The sequence below is a fragment of the Pseudophryne corroboree genome, chromosome 8, assembly GCF_028390025.1.
Source record: "Pseudophryne corroboree isolate aPseCor3 chromosome 8, aPseCor3.hap2, whole genome shotgun sequence".
In the NCBI taxonomy this organism is placed as follows: domain Eukaryota; kingdom Metazoa; phylum Chordata; class Amphibia; order Anura; family Myobatrachidae; genus Pseudophryne; species Pseudophryne corroboree.
The window spans coordinates 360,573,803-360,593,604 of NC_086451.1; the positions used below are offsets into that span (position 1 = coordinate 360,573,803).

The 19,802-nt window shown below is 47.3% G+C and overlaps 1 protein-coding gene across 7 annotated transcripts in view; it reads right to left on the reverse strand.

Moving 5' to 3' along the window:
- Positions 1 to 19,802, reverse strand: part of LRCH2 (leucine rich repeats and calponin homology domain containing 2) — a 337,409-nt gene that overhangs the window by 41,507 nt on the left and 276,100 nt on the right. For all 7 annotated transcript variants that reach the window (XM_063937538.1, XM_063937536.1, XM_063937533.1 and 4 more), the window contains one exon: positions 12,025 to 12,162. In XM_063937538.1, coding sequence (XP_063793608.1) covers positions 12,025 to 12,162 — 138 coding nt within the window. The remainder of the gene's footprint in view (positions 1 to 12,024; positions 12,163 to 19,802) is intronic.

Genomic DNA, 19,802 nt, shown 5'->3' on the forward strand with positions numbered 1-19,802 from the left:
ATGCAGAGGTTATTACTAACAATAATACTGCACTGGACTAGCTTACACAGCTATATAACAATAGATATAACAGTACACAGTAAGAACTGGATATATATCACAGGGTAATTGTACTAGGAAACCCTGACTAAGTGCACTCTTTCTTAACTAACACTGACTAAAAAAGGCAGGTAGAATACTTAAGTGTCATGTAAAGTCACAGCACTGACAACCAGGCGGCTTTACATAGGAGGATTTGCCCAAGCATTCCCAGGAACAGTGAGCTGAGGGATAATGGCACCGCAGACACTGCCAGGGAGTGAGGGAGAGACAGATATGCAGCTCCAGGGCGGGAACATTTGCAGAAAATGGCGCCCTGGGGCTGGGGGAGGGGCTCCAGGTCTAAGCCTTATCCCCTCTGCTGGCAAAACCACCGGGTACTGCGGGCTACTTGCAAAAAAGGTTTAGAGAGAAAACCTGACTGCACCCATGCCCTCGTGATCTAGTGGGATCGCCTGTACTGCCACAGTGTCCACCGCCAGCGCGCGCGGCCCGCCTCCCACCAGCCGCGCCGGATCGCGATAAAGTGCGGGTCCCGCGAGCGGGACCCACTTTCCTCCTCCCGAAGTGCGGCCACGCGATCCCGGAGAGACCCAGCCGTGTGTGACCAACTTGGAAGAAAACCGGAGCCTCCTGTTGTAGGTACCCGGCAACCAGGGCACGGGAGTGTACAGCGCCGCTGGGGGAGAGATGGAGCTGCAGCAGGCAATGTCTACTGACATCCGGCACAATCTGTGCCTCTGCTGCAGCCCTTGTAGTCTTCTTTTTTCCTCAGAAAAAGCTTTTATAGAGCTGCTGTGAGCAGCTCTTCCTGTTACATGCTTGCACTGCAAGCACCAACTACAAACTGAGCTCCTGTGCACGGAGGCGGGGTGATATAGGAGGCGGCGCTTTGCATCTTGGGAAGAAGGTCAAAGCTTTTGAGCCTGCTGGTGCTTCGGATCAAGATCCTACTCTACACCCCATTGTCCATTCCTTGTGGAGCCCAGTGTACCCCGCAGCAGAAATATTGTTAGTAAACTTTACTTAGCTTTTAGGACTGTACTAGTAACCCACCTTTCTGCAGTGTTCTCTTGCCCATAATCCCATTATACCTGTCTGGCCTTACAAGACAATAGCTTGCGGGTGTGGCCCATTAGAAAGGGATGTGTGACAACACTGGATGCTAGATGGACTGTAACTGGAGGTAAGAAAACGGAACAGAAAGCAGAGAGTGATGTGGCAGCTACAAGGGCAGATTTCGGTGCATAAAGGGCACATCAGCATCTGGAAATCATCAGTAACTTGTCGAGGTGCATGGTGATAACATCACGCCACTGAAACAAATTGTCATCTGTGGTGGACGTGCTTGGCCGGCCGGATCACTGCTCATCTTGAAGGTCTGTCCGGTCGTTATCAAAAGGCATCAAAGCCAAAACATGTGTCCGTGACATGACGTTATCACCATACACCTAGACTAGTTGCTGATGAATCTCACCTGCTGATGTGCCCTTTAGATGCACAAATCTCATACACTACACACCTCAATGTTTGACCATGTTTCCACTAGCCCCACCATCTTACACCTGATGTTGGGACAGTACGACTGATATGACGCACAGTCTAATGGCCGTGAGGGGAAGGAGTGGTCTACCTGCTCTGGCCTGGTGGGAAATTAGAATGAAATAGAGAACATTACACATGTGAGAGGTCTTGTTACCTTACTTATTGAATCATCCTCGTACATCAACCCCTATATATCCAGACAGGATTTTTTTTATTGCCCTTGGGTACAACAGATTCTCTCTGAACAGTGAAATTACATCTAAACAGCAGGGAAACTAAAAGTCTTGAATATAGTATTCTCTAGACTTCCCATTTAAATCTGCTGACAACCTGCATAGAAGTGCAGCCTAATCTATGTCTATTCATCTGTGCTGGGCACATTTAAGAAAAGAACATTGGAGGTTACAGAGCCTTTACATTTTATGTCCTTTGTTATTGCCTTAAGAACTTGATGAGGAGTTACAATAACTGTTACAGACAAAACTTGCATAATAGCAAAACTGCAACTGAGCGCTTAAGGCATATTAGCAAATGCGATTTATTGTTTAGGAAAGTCCAAACTCTAAAAACAGCTAAGATAAACCACATCTATTACCACTCCAATGCTGGAAAATAGAGGGTATATCATTCTATTCCAGCAGTAAAGAGCCTTCATCTCTGAGTGCAATAATACCTTTTGCTTTCCCTCCGCATGTACTTTCCAAAGTCTCCTTCAGCATTGTTCCAAATACTTTTCTCTGACGTCCTAGTGGATGCTGGGACTCCGTAAGGACCATGGGGAATAGCGGCTCCGCAGGAGACAGGGCACAAGAATAAAAGCTTTAGGATCAGGTGGTGTGCACTGGCTCCTCCCCCTATGACCCTCCTCCAAGCCTCAGTTAGATTTTTGTGCCCGAACGAGAAGGGTGCAGGCTAGGTGGCTCTCCTGAGCTGCTTAGAATAAAAGTTTAATTTAGGTTTTTTTATTTTCAGTGAGTCCTGCTGGCAACAGGCTCACTGCATCGTGGGACTAAGGGGAGAAGAAGCGAACTCACCTGCGTGCAGAGTGGATTGGGCTTCTTAGGCTACTGGACATTAGCTCCAGAGGGATGATCACAGGTACAGCCTGGATGGGTCACCGGAGCCGCGTCGCCGTCCCCCTTACAGAGCCAGAAGAGACGAAGAGGTCCGGTGAAATCGGCGGCAGAAGACAATCTTGTCTTCAGACTAAGGTAGCGCACAGCACCGCAGCTGTGCGCCATTGCTCTCAGCACACTTCACACTCCGGTCACTGAGGGTGCAGGGCGCTTGGGGGGGAGCGCCCTGAGACGCAATATAAATGATAATACCTTAGGTGGCAAAAGAATACATCACATATAGCTCCTGGGCTATATGGATGTATTTTAACCCCTGCCATTTTTACACAAAAAAGCGGGAGATAAGGACGTCGTAAAGGGGCGGAGCCTATCTCCTCAGCACACAAGCGCCATTTTCCCTCACAGTTCCGCTGGAAGGACGGCTCCCTGACTCTCCCCTGCAGTCCTGCTTCAGAATCAGGGTAAAAAAGAGAAGGGGGGGGCACTATTGGCGGCAAATGACAATATAAACAGCAGCTAAAAGGGAATAACACTTATATAAGGTTATCCCTGTATATATATATAGCGCTGGGTGTGTGCTGGCAGACTCTCCCTCTGTCTCTCCAAAGGGCTCGTGGGGTCCTGTCCTCTATCAGAGCATTCCCGGTGTGTGTGCTGTGTGTCGGTACGTGTGTGTCGACATGTATGAGGAGGAAAATGATGTGGAGGCGGAGCAATTGCCTGCGTTAGTGATGTCACCCCCTAGGGAGTCGACACCTGACTGGATGATCGTGTTCAAACAATTAAGTGATAATGTCAACACTTTGCAAAAAACTGTTGACGACATGCGACAGCCGGCAAATCAATTAGTGCCTGTCCAGGCGTCTCAGACACCGTCAGGGGCCCTAAAACGCCCGTTACCTCAGTGGGTCGACACAGACCCAGACACAGATACGGAGTCTAGTGTCGACGGTGATGAGTCGAACGTAATGTCCAGTAGGGCCACACGTTACATGATCACGGCAATGAAGGAAGCATTGCACATTTCTGACACTACAAATACCACTAAGAAGGGTATTATGTGGGGGGTAAAAAAAACTACCAATAGTTTTTCCTGAGTCAGATGAATTGAATGAGGTATGTGATAAAGCGTGGGTTTCTCCCGACAAAAAACTGCTAATTTCTAATAAATTATTGGCACTATATCCTTTCCCATCAGAGGTTAGGACACGTTGGGAAACACCCCCTAGGGTAGATAAGGCGCTCACACGTTTATCTAAACAAGTAGCGTTACCGTCTCCTGATACGGCCACCCTCAAAGAACCAGCTGATAGAAGGCTGGAAAATATCCTAAAAAGTATATACACACATACTGGTGTTATACTGCGACCAGCAATCGCTTCAGCCTGGATGTGCAGTGCTGGAGTCGCGTGGTCGGATTCCCTGACTGAAAATATTGATACCCTGGATAGGGACAATATATGGTTAACTATAGAGCATTTGAAGGATGCATTACTATATATGCGTGATGCACAGAGGGATATTTGCACCCTGGCATCAAGAGTAAGTGCTATGTCCATCTCTGCCAGAAGAACGTTATGGACGCGTCAGTGGTCAGGGGATGCTGATTCCAAACGACATATGGAAGTATTGCCGTATAAAGGGGAGGAGTTATTTGGGGCTGGTCTTTCGGACCTGGTGGCCACGGCAACGGCTGGAAAGTCCACCTTCTTACCCCAGGTCACTTCACATCAACAGAAAAAGACACCGTCTTTTCAAACTCAGTCCTTTCGTTCCCATAAATACAAGCGAGCAAAAGGCCATTCCTTTCTGCCCCGGGGCAGAGGAAGGGGAAAAAGACTGCACCATGCAGCCGCTTCCCAGGATCAGAAGCCTTCCCCTGCTTCTGCCAAGTCTTCAGCATGACGCTGGGGCTTTACAAGCAGACTCAGGCTTGGTGGGGGCCCGTCTCAAGAATTTCAACGCGCAGTGGGCTCACTCGCAAGTGGATCCCTGGATTCTACAGGTAGTATCGCAGGGGTACAAACTGGAATTCGAGGCGTTTCCCCCTCGCCGGTTCCTGAAGTCTGCTCTGCCAAAGTCTCCCTCCGACAGGGAGGCAGTTCTGGAAGCCATTCACAAGCTGTATTCCCAGCAGGTGATAATCAAGGTACCCCTCCTACAACAAGGAAAGGGGTATTATTCCACGCTGTTTGTGGTACCGAAGCCGGACGGCTCGGTGAGACCAATTTTAAATCTGAAATCCTTGAACACTTACATAAAAAGGTTCAAATTCAAGATGGAATCACTCAGAGCGGTGATAGCGAACCTGGAAGAAGGGGACTATATGGTGTCTCTGGACATCAAAGATGCTTATCTCCACGTCCCAATCTACCCTTCTCACCAAGGGTATCTCAGGTTTGTAGTACAAGACTGTCATTATCAGTTTCAGACGCTGCCGTTTGGGTTGTCCACGGCACCTCGGGTCTTTACCAAGGTAATGGCCGAAATGATGATTCTTCTTCGAAGAAAAGGCGTATTAATTATCCCTTACTTGGACGATCTCCTGATAAGGGCAAGGTCCAGGGAACAGTTAGAAGTCGGAGTAGCACTCTCTCAGATAGTGTTACGTCAGCACGGGTGGATCCTAAATATTCCAAAATCGCAGCTGATTCCAACGACACGTCTTCTGTTCCTAGGAATGATTCTGGACACAGTCCAGAAGAAGGTTTTTCTCCAGGAGGAGAAGGCCAAGGAGTTATCCGAGCTAGGAGTGCTCATCTTCTAGAGGGCCGCAGATTCGGCATTCAGGATTGGATCCTGGTGACCACGGATGCAAGCCTGAGAGGCTGGGGAGCAGTCACACAGGGAAAAAACTTCCAGGGCTTGTGGTCAAGCATGGAAACATCTCTTCATATAAACATTCTGGAACTACGGGCCATTTACAATGCCCTAAGTCAAGCGAAACCCCTGCTTCAGGGTCAGGCGGTATTGATCCAATCGGACAACATCACGTCAGTCGCCCAAGTAAACAGACAGGGCGGCACGAGAAGCAGGAGGGCAATGGCAGAGGCTGCAAGGATTCTTCGCTGGGCGGAAAATCATGTGATAGCTCTGTCAGCAGTGTTCATTCCGGGAGTGGACAACTGGGAAGCAGACTTCCTCAGCAGACACGACCTTCACCCGGGAGAGTGGGGACTTCACCCAGAAGTCTTCCACCTGATTGTAAACCGTTGGGAAAAACCAAAGGTGGACATGATGGCGTCACGTCTAAACAAAAAATTAGACAGATATTGCGCCAGGTCAAGGGACCCTCAGGCAATAGCGGTGGACGCTCTGGTGACACCGTGGGTGTACCAGTCAGTGTATGTGTTCCCTCCTCTGCCTCTCATACCAAAAGTACTGAGAATCATAAGAAGGAGAGGAGTAAGAACGATACTCGTGGTTCCGGATTGGCCAAGAAGGACTTGGTACCCGGAACTTCAGGAGATGCTCACGGAAGACCCGTGGCCTCTACCTCTAAGAAAGGACCTGCTCCAGCAGGGGCCTTGTCTGTTCCAAGACTTACCGCGGCTGCGTTTGACGGCATGGCGGTTGAACGCCGGATCCTGAAGGAAAAAGGCATTCCAGATGAAGTCATCCCTACCCTGGTCAAAGCCAGGAAGGATGTAACCGCAAAACATTATCACCGCATTTGGCGAAAATATGTTGCGTGGTGTGAGGCCAAGAAGGCCCCTACAGAGGAATTTCAACTGGGTCGTTTCCTCCATTTCCTGCAAACAGGACTGTCTATGGGCCTAAAATTAGGGTCCATTAAGGTTCAAATTTCGGCCCTGTCGATTTTCTTCCAGAAAGAACTGGCTTCAGTACCTGAAGTTCAGACATTTGTAAAAGGGGTACTGCATATACAACCTCCTTTTGTGCCTCCAGTGGCACCTTGGGATCTCAATGTTGTTTTGAGGTTCCTTAAGTCACATTGGTTTGAACCACTCACCACTGTGGACTTAAAATATCTCACATGGAAGGTGACGATGCTGTTAGCCCTGGCTTCAGCCAGGCGTGTGTCAGAATTGGCGGCTTTATCATATAAAAGCCCTTACTTAATTTTTCATTCAGACAGGGCAGAATTGAGGACTCGTCCTCAATTTCTCCCTAAGGTGGTTTCTGCTTTTCACATGAACCAACCTATTGTGGTGCCTGCGGCTACTAGGGACTTGGAGGACTCCAAGTTACTTGACGTTGTCAGGGCCCTGAAAATATATGTTTCCAGGACGGCTGGAGTCAGAAAGTCTGACTCGCTGTTTATCCTGTATGCACCCAACAAGCTGGGTGCTCCTGCTTCTAAGCAGACTATTGCTCGTTGGATTTGTAGTACAATTCAACTTGCACATTCTGTGGCAGGCCTGCCACAGCCTAAATCTGTAAAAGCCCATTCCACAAGGAAAGTGGGCTCATCTTGGGCGGCTGCCCGAGGGGTCTCGGCTTTACAACTTTGCCGAGCAGCTACTTGGTCAGGGGCAAACACGTTTGCTAAATTCTATAAATTTGATACCCTGGCTGAGGAGGACCTGGAGTTCTCTCATTCGGTGCTGCAGAGTCATCCGCACTCTCCCGCCCGTTTGGGAGCTTTGGTATAATCCCCATGGTCCTTACGGAGTCCCAGCATCCACTAGGACGTCAGAGAAAATAAGATTTTACTTACCGATAAATCTATTTCTCATAGTCCGTAGTGGATGCTGGGCGCCCATCCCAAGTGCGGATTGTCTGCAATACTTGTACATAGTTATTGTTAACAAAATCGGGTTATTGTTGTTGTGAGCCATCTTTTCAGAGGCTCCTTCGTTGTTATCATACTGTTAACTGGGTTCAGATCAAGAGTTGTACGGTGTGATTGGTGTGCCTGGTATGAGTCTTACCCGGGATTCAATATCCTTCCTTATTATGTACGCTCGTCCGGGCACAGTATCCTAACTGAGGCTTGGAGGAGGGTCATAGGGGGAGGAGCCAGTGCACACCACCTGATCCTAAAGCTTTTATTCTTGTGCCCTGTCTCCTGCGGAGCCGCTATTCCCCATGGTCCTTACGGAGTCCCAGCATCCACTACGGACTATGAGAAATAGATTTATCGGTAAGTAAAATCTTATTATTTTATTTAAATTACCAACACGCTCACCATTGTCTTGCTCTCTGCACACAATAATGACCGATTATGCTTATTTCTGTATATAAATCTAGACCCCATTTTACATGAGACTACCTCAGAGGATTCCTAGAGTGGTCCAAGGATAAGTCATGATGAAAATACAAAATATGGTACATACAGTATGATCAGAGGGTTAACGCAAGGCTATATGTGTTTGTGATTTTCATTTCTCTTATTTAAGATGTCATTTTATCTGTTAGCTGTGGTTTATTGTAAAAAAGTCCACCATGCACAAACAACGCAACCAGCTGTGGCCAATTGGAAACAGCCTCCACGTTTTTCCTTGTGTAACTGGTAGTTCTCAGCATTAATGTGGTATCACGCTCTACTCTTCCGGATCGGACATCAATGGCACCTTGTGCCTTGGATGCCTGCCTCTGTCACTGAAACTTGGCTGTAGATAATGACTGGATTACACTGGTTGTCCAATTATTATCCAAATCATTTGTTCTGCAGGACTTAATTAAGACGGCCTCTATCAGAGTTGCCTAGGGAACAGGTCTTGGTCCCCCCATTCTGTTACGAGATCCATCCCCTACAGATTAAGGGTATAGTTAGACATATGCTACGGCCATTTAAAATAACTAGAAAATGATCCCTCATGTTACTAAATGGTTAAAGACTTTTTTTTTAATCCCCACCTCAGCATACAGCCAGTGCAGCCATATCACACAAATATACAGTAGATCTATATTTAAAAGACATCATTATGAGAATCTCTTCACAAAGAGTTCAACGGAAAAAAAAAAAATCCTAAGCACAAACATGCTGAAACTAGGGAGTGTTATGTGTTTTCTTTTCATCTAGTTGTTTAATAGAGAAAAAACCCTGCAAGACCTCAAAGTTGATGAGCTGCGGTTTGTGAAAGTGCATTGTCACCAACATTTCCTAGGAAGCCGGTCAGAATTCAGAGTAAGGGCTAGGTAGGATATATAACATGGAAAATCACACGCAAGACCACTGTAATGTATAAACAAAAATATTATGTCTGATAACACTACAAGGAAAAAGAAAGGCTCCACATTCACTTGCTCCTTACTCCTTAGCTCGTTATTGACTTCCACTGAACATGCTAATGACTTCCCAGGAACACTGACCAGACCAGGAATGTCTAACCTATACCATGTGATAGTTTACTAGTACCAAATCAGTGTGTACCAAGCAGTACTTGCATTAGCCACATAATCACCTGTATGAGAATATACACCTCACTATGCAGCTTGAATATATAAAGTAAGCATGGCAACTAAACACAGAGGAAAACAGCAATGTGAGCACAATGTAGATTCACTAGACACTAAGGGGTAAATTTACCAAAGATGGGAACTTTTTTTATTTTTTTAGAACTGGTGATGTTGCCCACAGCAACCAATCAGACTATCTATTATCTTCTAGAAGCAGCTAGATAAATGTTAAGTAGAATCTGATTGGTTGCTATCAGCAACATCACCAGTTCTAAAAAAAAAAAAACTCCCACCTTGGTAAATTTACCCCTAATAAATCACATTAAGGAGGCCTATAACAGATATATAGGATGACAAGGAACATCTTGAGGGTGTTCTCTACTGCAACTGGACTGAATTAGCCACACACGACTATTTCAAGTCAACTTGGATAAAAGTCACCAAACCAGCTTAATTAAATATTAACTGGTCGGAACCAACCAGAAAAAAAAAAATAATTGAAAATGATTAGTCTATTCACCACACAAAATGGTATTCTAGTACAAACATGCTTGAATTAAAGTGCACTATGGGGTATATTCAATTAAGGTCGGATCCATTCCGACATGTATTTGTCGGAATGGATCCGGCAACCCCTATTCAATCCCATCTAAAATTCGACTTTTTCAAGTCGAATTTAGATGGGACCCAGAGGAGGCAAGGGGGCGAGCTGCGGGGGACAGCCGGCGACATCCAGAGGAGATCAGCGCGCAGCTGGATGCCACTCAGCCGCCCGACCTCACGGCAGATTCCACCCGGCTCCAGCAGCGCGCTGGAGCCGGGTGGAAGCTGCTGTGAGGGCGGGCGGGTGAGTGACATCCAGCTGCAGCGCGGATCTCCTCTGGATGCCGCCGGCGGTCCCCCCGCGGCTCGCCCCCCCTCGCCTCCTCTGGGTCCATCTCATTCCGACATCATTTTGATGTCGGATTGAGATGGTCGAAAACGGGGCCAAAACCTGTCGGATATGGCCCCGTTTTCGACATTAACACGTGGATTGCCAGCTATTCCTCCGATCCACGTGCTTTTTGACAAGTCGAATGCCTCGACTTGTCGAAAAGCTTTGAATAGGTCGAATCAGGATTTGAACTTAAAAAGTTGAAAACTGCCGTCTTTTCGACAGACGGCAGTTTTCAACTGCAATTGAATATACCCCTATATCTATTCATTGAGAGTGACTTGTCCTGTCTCAGTCATACACTCCCACCGCATTTACTGTATGGAAAGATGGTGCGGGACCGCAGGAGGGGCATGTTACAATATTGTTTTTTTTTTATTGGCTCTCGTGAATGGGTGTGTGTAGGGGCCTCAGTCCATTACTTCACCACAGGACTACAATGCTGTTAAGACGTCCCTAGCGAGATTTCCCTGCCAATGTGGAAACCATGAATACACTGTACAGACTGGGTCAGTCACACTACAACAGGAGAATCATAGGGATCAATTCAATTAGAAGTGAGGGGGGGCAAGCTGCTGTGTCAACAGCACAAACACCAGCCGAACCCGCCCCCCCCCCCCACCCCCTCCAAACCTGTCTTCTTTGCCAACCTCACACGGGACTAGTGTTTTTTTTGTACGCAGCCCCATACTTTCTTGCTTTTCCTTAATATTAGTAACTTTTTCACAGTGTAGCCATATACAAAGTCACTTCCAGTATCCTAGACTTAACAGGATTAGTATTGTGTTGCAAATTAATTGGTATTAAATCTCAGATTTAGCACAATGATGAGTGGCACAGCTCACTTGTACCTGTCCTCCAACTTTTGCCTTTTTTACCCAGATTAGCGTCTGCAATACAAACACCAGCTGGATGCTACTAGTGCCAGTGTCCAGATTACCCTTGCATTGTAAATAATATCGCATTAGGGATGTGAATAAAACATATTTTGTAGAAAAGTGTGTGGAGGGACGAATGGTGCAGCTTAGTCGCAAAGTCCATGGCTCACCCAACAGTACCATCTGCTGCAGTTTGACGATAGGCTACAGCAGGGCTGGCCAAACCGGTCCTCGAGATCTACCAACAGGTCACGTTTTCCAGGCCTCCTGGAGATATGTAGAATTGGCAGTTAGGAATGAATGCAGCACATCTTAATTAGTAATGACTACACCTGTGCACCAGCTAGGTGGTCTGGAAAATGTGAACTGTTGGTAGATCGGTTTGGCCAGCCCTGGGCTACAGTATATATAAACTTTTGCTACATGGACAGAACTACCTGATTGGGCTAAAAACTAATGGAGTCTGGAAATCCCCTGAACAGTGGGAGGTTGGGGTAATGATAAAAGACTTGGGGCCAGCCATCCCAGCAGTACCAGTATAATAGGCCAAAAACATTGAATGTTTATATAAATAGAAAACGGTCACAAAATCTTTGTTCCCCGTGTTCTTCAGCCATTATAATATGGTTTGTAAGATGGTAAAAAACACAAGTGACCACTATTGCTCACTACGAATGCTCGCCACTGACATTACCCTGCACAAGAGCCCCATTGGACTGACCAGAATCTAATCACATCAATGGAAAGAATCTGCTGAGCTGTCTTGTGCAACTTGATGTGGCAAGTGTGCAAAATACTACAACATGGTCTGCTCCATCTGTGACCATCTAGCTCCCCACAAGAACCATCTATATTACAAATAAATCAGGTATGTAAATCAGTGTGTATATATTCAGTACGCAAGCCGCCATAATAGGACTGGTGTCACAATATTTGACACTGTATTTTAATTAAGTACTTGGCTTACCGTCATGTCACTTTTGGACATCCACCATTGCAAGGAAGAAACAGAACACAAATAAAGAGTACATTCTAAAATTAAGATAGGGACTACAGACTGCAGTCTGACAGCGGGTATGGATCTGTTTACAATGACCCCCATTAAGAAGGTCATAGTAGAAACCCCGATGTCATAGCCAAAGCTAGGTAAGGACTGTCATAGTAACTACAAAATCAAACATCTTACCACTGCTGGTGAGGGAACGTGAATGCTGCCAACTGAACGGGGTCGGATATGATTGGCTAAATGGCACAAAACTACTCCATCCATGAGTGCTGCCCCAATATCATCTGGCAAAATGACCTTCAGTCTGGACTCCAGATTCTGCAGAAATATAATTTCTTCTTATTACACAGCACACACATTTTATCAGTTAATAATTGTTCAGACATATGACCTACTATAAGACAGTCAAAGTTCTAACATAAATAAGTGCAAACAAAAGCCTCTCTTAGCATGGCTATTTGTCCTCTACTATAATATATTTGGAAAGATGCATTGGAGTATGCGAAACAAAAAACTCTATACAGTAAAATATTCTTCCAATGGTTATGCATTTAAAAATTCTCTCCTGACCAGCAAGTCACAAATGCGGTCTGAACCGTAGGCTCAAAGTTTGTAACAAATATTCTTGATATGAGAGAAGGAGAGAGAAAGAGAGGCAGGCAGAGAAAGAGAGAGAGGGGGGCAGAGACTAGTGAGACAGACTTTTTGATAAGTTACACTGAAACTTGCAAAACAAAAACTAGTTGCATTTCATAGTAATGTACTTTCTGTACCTTAGAACGAATCCATGAAGAATGACTATATATAAGAACAGACCTATTTCTACTTGATTTCTTTGAAACATGTTTGCTTGTTGCTTCAGGGCAACTGTCATTTAATTACTTTATAAACACTAATTCTGGACTTTCCTTCTCTCTCATCTTTGTACAGGCTGCAAAGTAAAACTAAATCAAACTCCTGAAACAAGTACTATGAATTACCTCCTAGGTCTCTACAACGCCTGATTCTCGCCAAATGGAATGTACTATACAATACTGCACAGAGAATGCATTTCAAACACATTAGTGCTCAAAAATTGCTTCCACAATCTTTTTACCTGTGATTTACTGTGATTTACCTGTGATTTTTACCTGTGATTTACACATGAGTGCAGAACAAGATGAGAGATATAGCAGTTGTGGATATGGTGACCCTAGAAACCAGTTTGTAATGTCCAAGGCCGCCACCAGGTGGGATAAAGGTGTATGGGGCCTAGGGCTCTCAGTCGCCTATGATCCCTACAAAGGGCCTCCCAGAGGGGTGTAGACATGACTAAACCATTCTTCCTGCAGTATGCAAAGAGAGCCCTGGCATTGGTCTTGATAATGTGGTGGTAATGTCCTACTCTTTCCATTCTTTTTAGTAGTGTTAAAACACTACAAAAAAAAATCAAATAATTAAATACCAATGAGTATGTGTACTTAGAAACTGTGTGAAATCTGTGTCCGGGCAGGCAGGCAGTGGGAGCTGTGAGGGGAGAGAGGGGACAGGACCTACCTCAAGATCTAGTTGACTTGCACTAGACACACTCTCTAGCTCGTTATAGAATACATATGCCAGGAAGATGCACTAGGGAGGGACTGAGTGCAGAGTTTCTGCTGAGTACATTGGATATCAGATCATGGACATGGCAAACTCTAATATGGCCACTGCTATAGGAAATAACGCCTCTGATTACTCTGGTAGTCAGACAGAAGCAAAGATTTCACATGGACTTTAACCATCTATGACATAATGGAATGTAATAATAAGATTTTACTCACCGGTAAATCTATTTCTCGTAGTCCGTAGTGGATGCTGGGAACTCCGTTAGGACCATGGGGAATAGCGGCTCCACAGGAGACTGGGCACAACTAAAGAAAGCTTTAGGACTACCTGGTGTGGACTGGCTCCTCCCTCTATGACCCTCCTCCAGACCTCAGTTAGGATACTGTGCCAGGAAGAGCTAACACAATAAGCAAAGGATTTGGAATCCCGGGTAAGACTCATACCAGCCACACCAATCACACCGTATAACTCGTGATACTATACCCAGTTAACAGTATGAAATATAACTGAGCCTCTCAACAGATGGCTCAACAATAAACCTTTAGTTAACCAATAACTATATACAAGTATTGCAGACAATCCGCACTTGGGACGGGCGCCCAGCATCCACTACGGACTAAGAGAAATAGATTTACAGGTGAGTAAAATCTTATTTTCTCTAACGTCCTAAGTGGATGCTGGGAACTCCGTAAGGACCATGGGGATTATACCAAAGCTCCCAAACGGGCGGGAGAGTGCGGATGACTCTGCAGCACCGAATGAGCGAACTCTAGGTCCTCCTCAGCCAGGGTATCAAACTTGTAGAATTTAGCAAATGTGTTTGACCCAGACCAAGTAGCTGCTCGGCAAAGTTGTAAAGCCGAGACCCCTCGGGCAGTAGCCCAAGAAGAGCCCACCTTTCTCGTGGAATGGGCTTTTACAGATTTAGGATGCGGCAGTCCAGCCGCAGAATGTGCAAGTTGGATCGTGCTACAGATCCAGCGAGCAATAGTCTGCTTTGAAGCAGGCGCACCCAACTTGTTGGGTGCATGCAGGATAAATAGCGAGTCAGTCTTTCTGACTCCAGCTGTCCTGAAAACATAGATTTTTAGGGCCCGGACTACGTCCAGCAACTTGGAATTCTCCAAGTCACGAGTAGCCGCAGGCACCACAATAGGCTGGTTCAAATGAAAAGCTGAAACCACTTTTGGGAGAAATTGGGGACGAGTCCTCAATTCCGCCCTATCCATATGGAAAATCAGATAAGGGCTTTTACATGATAAAGCCGCCAATTCTGACACACGCCTGGCCGAAGCAAAGGCCAATAACATGACCACTTTCCACGTGAGATATTTTAAATCCACGGTTTTAAGTGGTTCAAACCAATGTGACTTTAGGAAATTCAACACCACGTTGAGATCCCAAGGTGCCACTGGGGGCACAAAAGGGGGCTGAATATGCAGCACTCCCTTAACAAATGTCTGAACTTCAGGTAGTGAAGCCAGTTCTTTCCTGGAAGAAAATCGATAGAGCCGAAATCTGGACCTTAATGGAACCCAATTTTAGGCCCATAGTCACCCCTGACTGTAGGAAGTGCAGAAAACGGCCCAGCTGAAATTCCTCCGTTGGGGCCTTCCTGGCCTCACACCACGCAATATATTTTCGCCATATGCGGTGATAATGGTTTGCGGTCACTTCTTTCCTAGCTTTAATCAGCGTAGGGATGACTTCCTCCGGAATGCCCTTTTCCTTCAGGATCCGGCGTTCAACCGCCATGCCGTCAAACGCAGCCGCGGTAAGTCTTGGAACAGACAGGGCCCCTGCTGCAGCAAGTCTTGGAACAGACAGGGCCCCTGCTGCAGCAGGTCCTGTCTGAGCGGCAGAGGCCATGGGTCCTCTGAGATCATTTCTTGAAGTTCTGGGTACCAAGCTCTTCTTGGCCAATCCGGAACAATGAGTATAGTTCTTACTCCTCTTCGTCTTATTATCCTCAGTACCTTGGGTATGAGAGGAAGAGGAGGGAACACAAACCGACTGGTACACCCACGGTGTCACTAGAGCGTCCACAGCTATTGCCTGAGGGTCTCTCGACCTGGCGCAATATCTTTCTAGCTTTTTGTTGAGGCGGGACGCCATCATGTCCACCTGTGGCCGTTCCCAGCGATTTACAATCAGCTGAAAGACTTCTGGATGAAGTCCCCACTCTCCCGGGTGGAGGTCGTGCCTGCTGAGGAAGTCTGCTTCCCAGTTGTCCACTCCCGGAATGAACACTGCTGACAGTGCTAACACGTGATTTTCCGCCCATCGGAGAATCCTTGTGGCTTCTGCCATCGCCGTCCTGCTTCTCGTGCCGCCCTGTCGGTTTACATGGGCGACCGCCGTGATGTTGTCTGACTGGATCAGTACGGGCTGGTTTTGAAGCAGGGGTCTTGCCTGACTTAGGGCATTGTAGATGGCCCTTAGTTCCAGAATATTTATGTGTAGGGAAATCTCCTGGCTTGACCATAGCCCTTGGAAGTTTCTTCCCTGTGCGACTGCCCCCCAGCCTCGAAGGCTGGCATCCGTGGTCACCAGGACCCAGTCCTGTATGCCGAATCTGCGGCCCTCTTGAAGATGAGCACTCTGCAGCCACCACAGCAGAGACACCCTGGTCCTTGGAGACAGGGTTATCAGCCGATGCATCTGAAGATGGGATCCGGACCACTTGTCCAACAGATCCCACTGAAAGATTCTTGCATGGAACCTGCCGAATGGAATTGCTTCGTAGGAAGCTACCATTTTTCCCAGGACTCGCGTGCAGTGATGCACCGAGACCTGTTTTGGTTTCAGGAGATCTCTGACTAGAGACGACAACTCCTTGGCTTTCTCCTCTGGGAGAAACACCCTTTTCTGGTCTGTGTCCAGAACCATCCCCAGAAACAGTAGACGTGTCGTAGGAACCAGCTGTGACTTTGGAATATTCAGAATCCAACCGTGCTGTTGTAGCACCTCCCGAGATAGTGCTACCCCGACCAACAACTGCTCCCTGGACCTCGCCTTTATAAGGAGATCGTCCAAGTATGGGATAATTAAAACTCCCTTTTTTCGAAGGAGTATCATTTCGGCCATTACCTTGGTAAATACCCTCGGTGCCGTGGACAGACCAAACGGCAACGTCTGGAATTGGTAATGACAGTCCTGTACCACAAATCTGAGGTACTCCTGGTGAGGAAGGTAAATGGGGACATGTAGGTAAGCATCCCGCATCCCTGATGTCCAGTGATACCATGTAATCCCCTTCCTCCAGGCTTGAAATAACCGCCCTGAGCGATTCCATCTTGAACTTGAACCTTTTTATATAGGTGTTCAAGGATTTCAAATTTAAAATGGGTCTCACCGAACCGTCCGGTTTCGGTACCACAAACATTGTGGAATAGTAACCCCTTCCTTGTTGAAGGAGGGGTACCTTGACTATCACCTGCTGCGAATACAGCTTGTGAATTGCCTCCAGCACTGCCTCCCTGTCCGGGGGAGCTGTTGGCAAGGCAGATTTGAGGAAACGGCGAGGGGGAGACGTCTCGAATTCCAGCTTGTACCCCTGAGATACTACTTGTAGAATCCAGAGATCCATCCGTGAGCGAGCCCACTGGTCGCTGAAGTTCTTGAGACGGGCCCCCACCGTACCTGGCTCCGCCTGTGGAGCCCCAGCGTCATGCGGTGGACTTAGAGGAAGCGGGGGAGGGCTTTTGTTCCTGGGAACTGGCTGTATGCTGCAGCTTTTTTCCTCTACCTCTGCCTCTGGGCAGAAAGGACGCGCCTTTAACCCGCTTGCCTTTCTGGGGCCGAAAGGACTGTACCTGATAATACGGTGCTTTCTTTGGCTGTGAGGGAACATGGGGTAAAAATGCTGACTTCCCAGCTGTCGCTGTGGAAACGAGGTCCGAGAGACCATCCCCAAACAACTCCTCACCCTTGTAAGGCAAAACTTCCATGTGCCTTTTAGAATCTGCATCCCCTGTCCACTGGAGAGTCCATAAACCCCTCCTGGCAGAAATGGACATTGCACTTATTTTAGATGCCAGCCGGCAAATATCCCTCTGTGCATCTCTCATGTATAAGACTGCGTCTTTAATATGCTCTATGGTTAGCAATATAGTGTCCCTGTCTAAGGTATCAATATTTTCTGACAGGGAATCTGACCACGCAGCTGCAGCACTGCACATCCATGCTGAAGCAATAGCTGGTCTCAGTATAATACCTGAGTGTGTATAAACAGACTTCAGGATAGCCTCCTGCTTCCTATCAGCAGGCTCCTTTAGGGCGGCCGTGTCCGGAGACGATAGTGCCACCTTCTTTGACAGGCGTGTGAGCGCTTTATCTACCCTAGGGGATGTCTCCCAACGTGACCTATCCTCTGGCGGGAAAGGGTACGCCATTAGTAACTTTTTAGAAATTACTAGTTTCTTATCGGGGGAAGCCCACGCTTCTTCACACACTTCATTTAATTCAACAGAAGGGGGAAAAACCACTGGTAGTTTTTTCTCTCCAAACATAATACCCTTTTTGTGGTACCTGGGGTAAGATCAGAAATGTGCAACACATTTTTCATTGCCGTAATCATGTAACGTGTGGCTCTATTGGAATGTACACTAGTCTCATCATTGTCGACACTGGAGTCAGTATCTGTGTCGACATCTGTGTCTGCCATCTGAGGTAGCGGGCGTTTTAGAGCCCCTGATGGCTTTTGAGACGTCTGGGCAGGCACGGGCTGAGAAGCCGGCTGTCCCACATCTGATATGTCGTCAAACCTTTTATGTAAGGAGTTGACACTGTCGCGTAATTCCTTCCACATATCCATCCACTCAGGTGTCGACCTCGCAGGGGGTGACATCACATTTATCGGCACCTGCTCCGCCTCCACATAAGCCTCCTCATCAAACATGTCGACACAGCCATACCGACACACCGCACACACACAGGGAATGCTCTGACTGAGGACAGGACCCCACAAAGCCCTTTGGGGAGACAGAGAGAGAGTATGCCAGCACACACCAGAGCGCTATATAAAACAGGGATACACACTACGCAGTGATTTTACCCCTACTAGCTGCTTATATATCACAGATTGCGCCTAAATTTAGTGCCCCCCCTCTCTTTTTTACCCTATGTAGTCTGGAACTGCAGGGTAGAGCCTGGGGAGCGATCCTTCCAGCGGAGCTGTGAGGGAAAATGGCGCCAGTGTGCTGAGGGAGATAGCCTTGCCCCTTTTCCGGCAGGCTTCTCCCGCTTTTTTTATACAGTTATGGCAGGGGATTTTACACATATATAGTCTTAAAGGCTATATTATGTGTTAATTTGCCAAGTAAGGTACTTATATTGCAGCCCAGGGCGCCCCCCCCCAGCGCCCTGCAGCCATCAGTGACCGGAGTATGTGGTGTGCCTGGGGAGCAATGGCGCACAGCTGCAGTGTTGTGCGCTACCTTAATGAAGACCGAAGTCTTCTGCCGCCGATTTCCAGGAACGTCTTCTTGCTTCTGGCTCTGCTAGGGGGACGGCGGCGCGGCTCCGGGACCGGACGACCGAGGCTGGGCCTGTGTTCGATCCCTCTGGAGCTAATGGTGTCCAGTAGCCTAGAAGCCCAAGCTAGCTGCAAGCAGGTAGGTTCGCTTCTCTCCCCTAGGTCCCTCGTAGCAGTGAGTCTGTTGCCAGCAGATCTCACTGAAAATAAAAAAACTAAATATTACTTTCTTTCTAAGAGCTCAGGAGAGCCCCTAGTGTGCATCCAGCTCGGCCGGGCACAAAATTCTAACTGAGGTCTGGAGGAGGGTCATAGAGGGAGGAGCCAGTGCACACCAGGTAGTCCTAAAGCTTTCTTTAGTTGTGCCCAGTCTCCTGCGGAGCCGCTATTCCCCATGGTCCTTACGGAGTTCCCAGCATCCACTTAGTACGTTAGAGAAATTCTAGATACAGCCTTAATTTGAGTGCACATAATATTCTATTCATCAACAACTACACTAGTGGACGGAATACATATGGGAGACAGGCAGACAGGATGCCGGCTGTCACTATACCAATAGCGGCATCCTGTCAGCCGCAATCCTGGCTGCGAGGCAGAGAGTCACCTCACCACGCTTTGGGCCCGGTGGTGAGCTTCGCTCACCACAGGTTATATTCCCAACCCAGTGGTGGCGTGGATCAACCCCCTGAGTGGGCATAAGGAGCTGTGGTCAGGATTGCGACCACCGGCATTTTACTGGCTGTCGGGATTCAGACGTCTGTATCCTGAACACCGGGCTCCTGACAGCCGGTATATTAACTGCATCCCTAGTGCACAATTACAATTTTTAGAGCAAAATTAAAGTCTGTAAAATGAAGTATTACAGATATGACATAGGCATACAGTACTATGTATA